Below are 11,479 nucleotides of genomic sequence, written 5' to 3'. Positions count from 1 at the left end.
TAGAAATATATTAAAATAATATTTTTTATTTTTTAAATTTATTTTTGATATTAGTATATTAAAATAATTTAAAAAATAAAAAATATTTTTTTTTAATAAATAACATTTTAGCTGCAATGTAAAACAAACAATAGTCGGCTGGTAGTCACCAATTTGATCAAATTCTAATTTGGTGAAAGATGCTATAATGATAAATGAGACGGTAATTTGCAAGGCTCAGCATATTTGTTCGTTTTTATATCTTTTGCTTCCTTGATGATACACATTAAAAACCACTAAGTTGAATATTTCCGAAGATTAAGAGAGGGTTTCCACATTTTTAAACCAAAATACTTATTCCTTTTAGATATTGTTTGATTAACTATTCACAAAAAAAATAGAAACAATGAAGATAGGAAAGATAAAAATAATTATGTTTAGTTGTGATACAAGATAAAATAATTGTATTTGTATCCTGTTTGATTATGATCGATAAAAATAAAATAAAATATAAAAAAATTATTTTATCATTAATATATTTTATTGTTAAACTTACATATTTTAAAAAAATAATTAAATATTATCTTTTTTTACTTTAGTTTATATTGAGTATTGAAATTAATAATATTATAATAATTATAATTATAAAATCAGGACATACTTGATTGGTTCACCCAGGACTTGAACTAGTAAAAGTTTAAGGAAAAATAAAGAAATGATTGACTCGACTTGATCTCATAAATAATCAAGGTCAACCTGAAATAAAAACACGGATTAGAAACTCGTTAATATTTTTGAAAAAAATGATCAAAATAAGATTGCTTTAATTATTTTTAATTTCTTTGGGTCAAACGACTTGACCTTCTTGACTAGTGACCTAAACATTGTATTGAATCAACTCCTAATTTGGGTTGACTTTTATCCATTTGTTGACTCAGGTCAACATGCGATCGAACCTTTATCCCTATTAATTCTTGAGTTAAGTTTTAAAATTATGATAATAACTATTTTTATTTTTACCTGGGTCAACGATCAATCTCACTCGTAACCCAGGCCTTGCCCCGGGTCGACTCCAAAATATGTTTAAAACTATAATAACAATAACTTTTTATTATTATGCTAACTTGGGTCAACTTGACTCGTGACCTGGGCCTCAACCATTAACCCAAGCTTTGTCTTAAATCAACCCTCGAGTTGGATTTTAAAATTATGATAATAATTATTTTTATTTTTATACGTCTTGGTTGAACAATTTGAGAATTGAGAGTTTTTACAAAGATATTTTTGGAATAAAAAATATAAAAAATTATCTTTGGAGACATGTCTTTTCTATACCTCTTGTTTTTTTAAGTAAAAAAATTTACTCTAAAATTATTTCAAAGACGAATTTATTTTTATTTCTCTATTTTTGTCTATTAAATTAAATATATTTTTATCTTTACTGTGTCCATTCCTTCTGTCTCAAGATTAGTTTATATGCTAACATTATGCAATGGAGGGACCTAAAATTTTTTAAACATAAAAAAGTTTTATAGAAAATGCTTTGATATTGTTATTAAACCTATAAATAAAGTCATTTTGAATTTCTTTTTCTTAAAAATAAATTTTCCTATCAACAAATCTCTTGTATATCTTAGTCAACAAAAATGATTGTTAAAGTAAATTAACAGAAATATATCAAAATAGTATATTTATGTATTGAATGATTGAAAGTTAAAACAATCATAAGTGTGATAAATTTATATTTCAAATCTATTTAAATATTTTTAAATAATAAGTAAACGATTTCAATCAACTTTTCATAAATAATTTATTATTAATATTATTATTTTTAAATCAGATACATAAAAATTATTTTTTTTTATTAAAATCCAAATAAAATATACAATAATATGAAATATATATGTCAAAATAGAAGAATAAGTCAATCTGATAAATTTTTTTAAAATTTAAAAGAAACATTAAAGAAAAAAAAAATCTAGCAAATGGCTAGACCCAACAGATGAGCCACACGTGCATAATAGGTTAGACCAACATGCTAAACCATGTTTTATTTTTTCTTTATTAAAAGGACAGATGGCATGATGTTTTTTTATACATTAAGAGGCTTGCCTCTTATTTATTTTAGAAAAATAATAAATAATAGGTTATTTTTCAAAATTTAAAAAATATACGTGTTATCTGGCACTCAAATTTATAATTCTTAAAATATAAATCGACTAAATTACGATTGAGATTTATTATAAAATAATTTTAAAAATTTATATTTAAACCTATAATCCTTAATTTATAAACCAACTAAACTACAACTAAGATTTATTATAAAATAATTAAAAAAATATATCAGGAAATAGTAAAACATCATAAAAAAATCTTAATAGGTCAGTAGCTTTCTTTGTTTATTTTTTTCTATCAAGTGGTTGAGTAATAAACAATAACCATGAGATTTGTTGGGCTTTAAATGTTGCCGGCGCCTAATTTTATAGCTTTCTGAAATTATTGGCTTAAAATATTAGTCCAAGCCCAACTAGGCTTCCAACACCTCTAGTCTTCAATATTCCTCTATCTCGATAGCCAAGCAAGCATCAGAACCTCATATTCCTACTTCTTTTCAAAATTCAAACGTCCCCTCCTATCCTCTGTTTGTTTCCTTGTTGAAAAAAAAATGGGAAAGAAAGGGAAAAAACCACTTTAAAAACCACTTGTATTTATTAAAATCCCTCGTGTCCCAGGCCAGCCAAACAGCCCTCTTCTTTAATGATCCAACGGTCCACATCCCATCCCCCAGACCCCCAATCCATCTTCACCAACGCAATCAACGCCACAGCACGCACTCCCCCAAAAATAGCCCCCCCTTTTCCCTCTCAAATAACATAAGCGAACCCCTCCCCCCTCCCCCTTCTGCTCTTTCCAGAAATCTTCTCACTTTCTAAAAAAACCAAAACAATGGCAGCCACACCATCTGCTCGCGAGGAAAATGTCTACATGGCGAAACTCGCGGAGCAAGCCGAACGTTATGAAGAAATGGTGGAGTACATGGAGAAAGTCTCCGCCACCATCGACAACGAGGAACTCACCGTAGAAGAGAGAAACCTCCTCTCCGTGGCTTACAAAAACGTGATCGGAGCTAGACGTGCTTCTTGGAGGATTATTTCCTCGATCGAGCAGAAAGAGGAGAGTCGTGGTAACGAAGATCATGTGTCTGTGATCCGCGACTACAGGGCCAAGATTGAGACCGAACTGTCTTCGATCTGTGACGGGATCTTGAAGTTGCTCGATTCGAGGTTGATTCCAACGGCCTCGGCTGGTGATTCGAAGGTGTTCTATCTGAAGATGAAGGGAGATTATCACAGGTATTTGGCTGAGTTTAAAACTGGTGCTGAAAGGAAAGAGGCTGCTGAGAGTACTCTCACTGCTTACAAATCTGCTCAGGTTTTTTTTTTTCCTCAGATCTTACGCTTACGACTTTTCATTTTAAATTAGTTAAGTTTCGATGCCCATTTGTTTTTATTATCTATTTATAGATTTCTTTTTTAATTCAATTTGCTCTTTTGCGTTACATTTATTGTGAGTACTCCTTACGCTGTCGATTTGTTAGCTAGACAGCGTTGATTGGCCCTTTTTTGGTTTAACGTTGATTTAATCTTTTTATCTTTTGTCCATAGATTTAACATCCGTTAATGGCAGCATGGTGAATTTTGTACAATTGTAATTCTACTCTGTATTCCTCCTCTGATTAGCTTGCTGTTTTGAATATTTGGATTTGTGATTGCAGGATATCGCAAATGCAGAACTGGCTCCCACTCACCCAATCCGTCTCGGATTGGCTCTTAACTTCTCAGTGTTTTACTATGAGATTCTCAACTCTCCAGATCGTGCTTGCAATCTTGCCAAACAGGTTTGCCTTTTAGTTTTTATCTTTGCGTTTGTTCTGTCTTCTAGGTGGTTGCAATGGCAGACAACGTAATGTAAACAAATTAAGAAAATTGAGTTGTGAATGTTGTTGCATTACCTTCCTGTGTGGTTGATGAGATCTTTGACAGAAACTTTGATGTTGGGTTTTAAGACCGCTGGTTTAGCTTTTGGAATTCAACATTCCTGACCAGATTAGCATGTGATCAAGCTTCAAACTGGGTTTGTTAGATTTAAGCCTATTGTTGCTTGAGATTTTATCCTGTTTTCCATAACTGAAAGAAGTACCCCAACCTGTATAAAACTGACTTTTCTCCGCTAATTTTTTAAACCATTTTTTGCTATATATTCGAATTTATATTTTGTTTAGGTTGATAGTTTTCTCTCTTTAAATTTATCAGGCTTTTGATGAGGCAATTGCTGAGCTGGATACATTGGGCGAGGAGTCATACAAGGACAGCACTTTGATCATGCAACTTCTTCGTGATAATCTTACTCTTTGGACATCTGACATGCAGGTAATGGGCTCTGTTCTTAATTCTTTTTGTTCCATTTATTTCCATACTCCAATTCACAATTGGAATATTCTGTTCTGATTCAGGATGATGCTGCTGATGAGATCAAAGAAGCAGCACCTAAAACTGGTGATGAACAGTGAAGGTGCCTTACTGCGAACTAGTGTTGAACTTCTCTTTATGTTTTTAACAGGAGATGGTGCTTGTTGCTAATTTGCTTGATTTGTAGGCATTCTTGTTTTGGTTATGAATTGTGGACGCACGTTGCTTTTTTTTCTTTTTTCTTTTTTTATTTTAGCTTGTCATATCAATTTGTGTTCTTGAATTCTTAATGATATCTGGTTTTGTCATTTAAAATTCTCTTTCAAGAACATTTAATCTGGCCCTTGATTGACATGTTCTCTTGGGGGTTGAATGGAGTTGCATTTTGGGTTTTTCCCTGCCATTGATGTGTTGTGAAAGCTCCTCAATTCGACCGCATTTACATACTTTAAACAATTTCACCTTCTTTCTGAATTACACTAACGAAGACTGAAAGTTATTAAAAGTCCATAGGAATCTATTTGCTTGTGCAAATATACAGCCTTCCATCTATCACTACTTGAATTCGGATGCTACCGTAAGAGGTTACTTGTTGAATGTTAATGTTGGCATTTCTCTCGTCTCTCCCTCTCCAATCTCTTTTTTATTCAATAATTAAAAACAGACCGGGCCTAAACCTTACATTAGCGCTCGATCTAACGCTCATCATCTTGTATTGGGAAGAGGCCGCGGCGGTGGCCATTGAAAATGCCTTGTCCTTGAGCATGCGCTGAGCTGGTGGCCGTGGATACCCATCTGCTTTTCTATGGACTCTTTGAGTGGTAACCCTCTCATAGCCTTTGAGATATGGTCCCTCTCTTGGTATTTCTTTGGACATGGATTGGTCCAGTACGATTGTGACCAGGCTTGAATTAAATGTCATTTGAAGTTTTGCCCCTTTTAATGACAGGTAACTAAGTTAAAACATGGAAGAATAACAGCTGCACTGGATTCATCTGTAAAACAAGTTTTATATGAAGATTCAAGAACTTTTCAATGATTCAGTTAATTAAATTGAATATAGAAGAATATGATAAATTTAAATGTTGAGAGGATAAGGAATGTTTTTGTTTTTGTAGTATGAATGAATTAAAAAAAAAAAAATTTCTTAAAGTTTCATGGTGTTGGATTCGGGTATACCCAACTAGGGACATCCCAAGTCCAAGCAACTAGGCATGTTGGATGTAAAGCTGGTTGGTCCCATTAGGCTGCCTAGAAGATCATGCTACTTTCCTAGTGCTTGGAGCCCAAGTTATAGTTAAACCTGTTTGATTACAGACCGTTTGATGTTAAAAAATAAGTTCAATATATAAATTTAAATTGTTGAATAATATTTTAACATATAATTTATATTATTTCTTAAGATATTTTTTTAATTGAAAGTTTTTTGAACTTAAAACTAGTATATATTCATACTATCTCATGTTATTTAATAATTTTAATTAAAATAGAGAATGAGATTAGTTTTAAACTCATTATTTTTTTTCATTAAAATTATGATATTATACTTGTAAAATCCTGGTCTAAAAATAAAAAAACTAATGTTAATAAGAAAATTTTCAATTGGAAAAAATAACAATTAAGAAGGAAAATTATTATAAATTGAGATAAAAACTCTTAGTAATTTAACTTAAATTTTGGATGAAATAAAGTAATAAAATCAATGCACCAAATGGTAACAAGTGATAAAACACATAAACATCCCAATTAGATAAAATAATTATTTTAAAGGAAGGGTTTTTATAAATCAAGGTGAAAATAATTAGACAATATTATTATTATTATTATAAAAAAATAATGTATGATATCACATGTCAATAATGAGGAATTATGATTAGTTAGTGACAAATTACAGGAGAAATTATGAAAGGTAAATTGATACTTTAAGATGAGATGAAATTACTTCCGAGAAAGAGATTTGTTCCTAACCACTATTATAGAAAATTATATCAAAGGTTGTACAGTTTAAGTTAAGATACAAAAAGTGTTGATAGGTACTTTCATGAGACTAAACTTGCCATGGTTCAAGCTAATGTTAAAGGTAACAATACACTCCTAGTAATTGTAGCATTAAATACTTTTATTATCTGGGTTTTGGTCATGTTGCTTCACAATGTCTATATAAAATAGTTATGGTTATGAAAGCTTATAATGAGGTTAAGACCAATGGCGAGGATGAAGAAAAGAAGATGCTGTAATTGGAGGATGTTAATGATGTTTGTGTTGAATATCCGATTGAGAGAGAGACACTCGTGATAAGAAGAACATTGAATATGCATGTCAAGGTAGATGATTCAGAAGGTTAAAGGGAGAACATATTCTATAAGAGATGTTAACATGACCAAAAAATTAATGTCTTCTCCCAAGTGTAAGAGTGTCGAAGTAATAAATAACCCGGTAAGACCGGAATCGAATCATAAGGAGGTTAAATATAATAATAATAATAATAATAGTGGTGATAATGGTGATGATGAATTAAAAAAAACTTTGAGATATAAGATTAATGTGAAAATTAAATAATAATAAAAATAATTGTCAAGGTTAGAGGATCCACTAATGGTATTTCAAATAAGTATAATATAAACTTCTTTTATTACTCAACTATAAACCACACATAAAAAAGGTTCCAATTGGATGATTTATCATTAATAGCTCATTATAAATTATTAACATGATCATATTAATTATCTTATTTAAGTAACACCAAATTTTTAAGTATTGTCAGGAATTCATGATGCTAACTTATATTAACAACAAATCAAGTTCCTTTCATAGCACAGATGTAGGTTATACCATACAGTTGGCTATAAAAGTGTTAAACATTTATTGTACCAAGTGTTATACAACACAACTCTAGATTAACCATTTAATAAGTAAGGTATTAAGAATTAATAAAATAAAAATGATAAAACATGTTAATAGGAAGTTGCTTAAGATATAAGTATTAAAGTCCATCTTGAGTTTATATTATACTTATATTAACACTATTAGTAAAATCTTTTCACCTTGATATAATAAACTTAACTAAATATAATAAAAAAAAGAAACATAAATAAACAAGATGAGAACATGATTATATAAGTATATTAAAGGAAATGAAAGGCATAAACAAGAGATTAATGAAAGCAAAACTTAAGCATTACAAAAATATAAAGAAAGAGAGCAAGAACATGATCTTGATCTAAAAATCAAGATGCTTAAATGCATGACAAATGCCTCTTTTTATAGGTCAAAATTTGAAATTATTGATTTGATGACTAATTGTTAAGTAAGTGGCCACATCTTGACTTAGTGACAATCCTTATTTTCTTGTTTGTCAAAAACATTATTGCTAGCACCAGAATTTGAACAAATAGTCTTTATAAAAGTTCTGAAAAATTATCGCAGCTTTCCAACAAAAAAAATCGATGCATTTGGACTTCTAGAACTCGAGATATAGGTTGAACACTAAATAGTGTCTTGGCTGCAAGACAAATTCAGACTCTTTTTTTATGCTAAGGTTTGGAGTTCCAAATGGTAGAATTAAGTCTTGGACTCATTAATTTTTTAGGCCTATGTTTTAGCTTTCTAGTTATATAAACCAAACTAAAATCCAATATTTACATCTCCAGATATGACTCAATGACTGAACAGTGTTTCAGTTTGAATTGAATCAGCATTTCTTTTCTGAACTTTGTAGTTTTTTTATCCTTTCACTTTCAATAGTTAATCACATCAATCAATCCTTTGAATTGTAAGATATGCTTGCATTTAAAATGATCATTTACTATAAATTAAAGCTATCTTATATTATCAAACTTGTTATTATAAAACATGTTTAAGTTAGAGAATTTAATGATACTTTCAGTGAAAAATGATAATATAAAACCTTAATAAAAATATACTTTTAAGTACTAATCAGGTGTCATGTTTATAATATGGTATGCAGCTTAATTATAGATGGTAGTTGCACTAATGTAGCTTGCACTTAATTGGTAAGAAAGTTGAACTTACACATTACCAAACATCTTATTCCTTATAAATTACAATAATTAAATGATGGTGGTTAAGTGAAAGTGAATAAGTAGTTGGTTGCCTTTTTTATTAGTAAATATTGTCATGAGGTGCTTTGTTATGTTGTGCAAAAGCAAGCTACTCATTTATTGCTTGGTAGACCATTGCAATATGATAATAGAGTTATGCATGATAGAGTGACAAACAAGTATTCCTTTGAGATGAATAAAAGATCTATAACTCTTGTATTTTTGACACTTAAGCAAATATATGAGGAGTAACTAAAATTAAAGAAGGAGAAGATGGTTGAAAATGAGAGCTTGTATATCAGAGGGACCTTTGCTAACAAGGTTCTTTTTTATTTTGATGATGATACTATTATTTGGCTCGATACTGATTTGTTGACCTTAAAAGATGTTTTCCATGATACATATTTAAGGTTGAATCTTTCTAAAGAAGAGGAGCATGATATAAACCAAGTCATGTCCAAATTTAGCTTCAAAATGTTTGTTGATCAATTTTACGAGATCAGATATATCTTTCAAATTGTACATTAAAAAGAGCTAAAATTTTACAACGATACACTAAAAACATGAAAATATTGTTTGGTAAATTTTGAGGTAAAATGAAGTTCGAAAAAATACTAGTTTAGAGGGTCAAAGTTACTGGAAAAATCTTGTCAAATCTGCTAGACTAAACCTTTGTGTACTGTTTGAGACATATTTAGAGAAACAGGTAGATGTTTATTGTGATTCAAGTTGGGTTGAAAACTATACATTTCAATATTTTCAACTACATATGTTTGGCCCAATATTTCATTTAGATAAGAGAGGACAATGTGTTTGAAATTAGAACTGAAAATTTGCAAAAAATATGTAAAAATTAGAGATTCAGACAAATATTAAGGAAATTTAGCATAGAGACTTTATTTTTATTATCCTATTTTATTTATTAATTTATTTAATATTGAATAATTATTTTAAATTTTGTTTTGTTCTGGCTCATTAGATATTGTTTAGGAGTTTATTTTATTATTAGACTTATGTTAGTTGATTATTAATTTAGGCTCCTTTGCTTGCAACCCGAAAGGGGTCCATTCGAATTTATTAGAGGACATTATATTATGTTTTTTTTAGCTGCAAATTTGGTTAGCAAGTTAGAGAATAAACATTAGTTTATTTTTGTTTGTTTATGGTAAAACAACTTTTCTTTGTATGGACATAGATCATACACTAACTTGTCATTCACATACTTAGAGTGTATTATCATAGCTCATGTTGAGTTTATATTATACATATTCTAACACCATTAGAGAAACCTTTTCACCTTGACATAATTAACTTAGCTAAACATTAAGAAGGAGAAAAACACAAATAAACAATATAAGAACATAAACATAATATAAGCTAACTAAGTATAGGAAAGGAAATGAAAGAGCATAAACAAGAGATTACTATAGCATAAAAGAAAACTTGAACATTACAAAGATGTAGAGAGAAAGCAAGAAGATAACTTTGATCTGAAAATTAATATGACTAAATACATGGACAATGCCTCCTTTTATAGGCTAAGTTTCAGAACTATTGATTGATTGAAGAATTGGTGGGCATCCATTGATTTGGTGGCTGGTTTTTGACATTAATGGCTGCTGGTTTTTTGATATTGTGGGCTGATTTTTGATATTGTTGGCTGGCCAAAACGTCATTGCTCACATCAGAATTATAGCCAACTGAATTGTGGAATCTGTGGGCAATTGTCTCAGCTTTCCATAAAAAAAAACCAGAGCTCATTTGGACTTCTAGAACTCAAGATATGAGCCAAAAACCGAATAGTGCTTGAGCTGCAGGACAGCTTCCGACGTCTTCGTTGTTGCTAAGATTTGGGCTTGAAAACGGCAGAACTGAGTCTTTGACTTCATATGAAAGTTGTAGGTCTATGTCTTACCTTTCCATCGATATAAAATGGACCTAAATCTGATATCTACAGCTCCAGATATGATCAAATTACTGAACGGTGTTCGAGTTTGGAATGCACCAGCAACACTTTGCTAAGTTTGGCCTTCTTTTTATCCTTTCAATTTCAATCCTTAAACTCATCAATCAATCCTTTTATTTATGTGATAGACCTGCATTTAGGATGAACATTTACCATGAATTAAAGGTATATTATATTTTTAGACTTGCTAATATAAAACATGCTTTTGTTAGGGAATTTAATGATACTTTAGGTGCAATATGATGACATAAATCCTTAATGAGAATGCACTTTTAAGTACTAATCACACCCCCCAACCAGCTTATTACTAGTCCCTAGTAATCAAAGCATTAAAATAGAAAAATAATTTGCAAATACCACAAAGCAAGGCATTCATCATTTAACTTCTATTAATCTATCCAGATAAACAAACTCTCATTAAATTTATATATCTGCTTAATACCTCTTAAACAAGATATTAGTAAACCTTCTTTCGGTGCTCAATAAATCAAAACATAGCTATGGAGCTTTTCATGGAAGAAAACAAAATTTTTGTTCTAATGTTTAAAGTTAACTTCCTTGGGTTGGGATTGTTATCTTTTTCTTTTTCTTTTTTTTTGAAAGCAAGAATTTATAGCACAATGTATCCTGAACCCATGTAACGAGCTTTCGGCTAATGACTCCCAGACCAGTTGGTCTTAGGGCATCAGGTGTTGAGACACCCCTACGAGCTTAGTAACTCGGGTTGCAAATACTGATATGTAGATAGTGCAGTGTTTGATTCCCTTAAGCTTTCTCCTCAACCCATGTAACAAGCACTGGGCCAATAACTCCCAAGTCAGTTGACTTTAGGGTACTAGGTGTTCAAACACCCCTTCGGGCTTATTTGCTTAAGTCAAGGAGGCTACGAAACCAAACTTATCTACTTTGTTTTTATTTTCTTTTTAATATTATGCTAAGCATAAAATGTGACCAAGTACAATGCCGTTTGTTACCATAAAATGACATTTTTCCCAATTCAACAC

At 30.5% G+C, this 11,479-nt stretch overlaps 1 protein-coding gene across 2 annotated transcripts; it reads left to right on the top strand.

The window, feature by feature from the left end:
- The first annotated feature begins 2,859 nt into the window (after window positions 1–2,859).
- On the top strand, window positions 2,860–4,787 carry LOC105114656 (14-3-3-like protein). Of its 2 annotated transcripts, XM_011011276.1 has the most exons (4): window positions 2,862–3,411; window positions 3,755–3,877; window positions 4,293–4,409; window positions 4,493–4,787. In XM_011011276.1, exons 1-4 carry the CDS (start codon window positions 2,926–2,928, stop codon window positions 4,547–4,549), a joined length of 783 nt encoding a protein of 260 aa, XP_011009578.1. In that variant the 5' UTR covers window positions 2,862–2,925; the 3' UTR covers window positions 4,550–4,787. The 2 variants fall into 2 exon arrangements, with proteins under 2 accessions (XP_011009577.1, XP_011009578.1); XM_011011275.1 differs by lacking the exon at window positions 4,493–4,787 and having other exon boundaries at window positions 2,860–3,411; window positions 4,293–4,487.
- The last annotated feature ends 6,692 nt before the right edge of the window (window positions 4,788–11,479 follow it).

The sequence above is a fragment of the Populus euphratica genome, unplaced genomic scaffold (assembly GCF_000495115.2).
Source record: "Populus euphratica unplaced genomic scaffold, PopEup_1.0 scaffold559.1, whole genome shotgun sequence".
NCBI classification, from domain to species: Eukaryota; Viridiplantae; Streptophyta; class Magnoliopsida; order Malpighiales; family Salicaceae; genus Populus; species Populus euphratica.
Note: the sequence above shows the minus strand (reverse complement) of the source record. Positions and strands in the feature narration are given on the sequence as shown.

Bases quoted from the DNA above. Each gene is read 5' to 3' on its own strand.
- LOC105114656 (XM_011011275.1), top strand. From the start codon at position 2,926: ATGGCAGCCACACCATCTGCTCGCGAGGAAAATGTCTACATGGCGAAA. The intron at 3,412-3,754 runs GTTTTTTTTTTT...TTGTGATTGCAG, and splicing joins CTGCTTACAAATCTGCTCAG to GATATCGCAAATGCAGAACT. The intron at 3,878-4,292 runs GTTTGCCTTTTA...TAAATTTATCAG, and splicing joins CTTGCAATCTTGCCAAACAG to GCTTTTGATGAGGCAATTGC.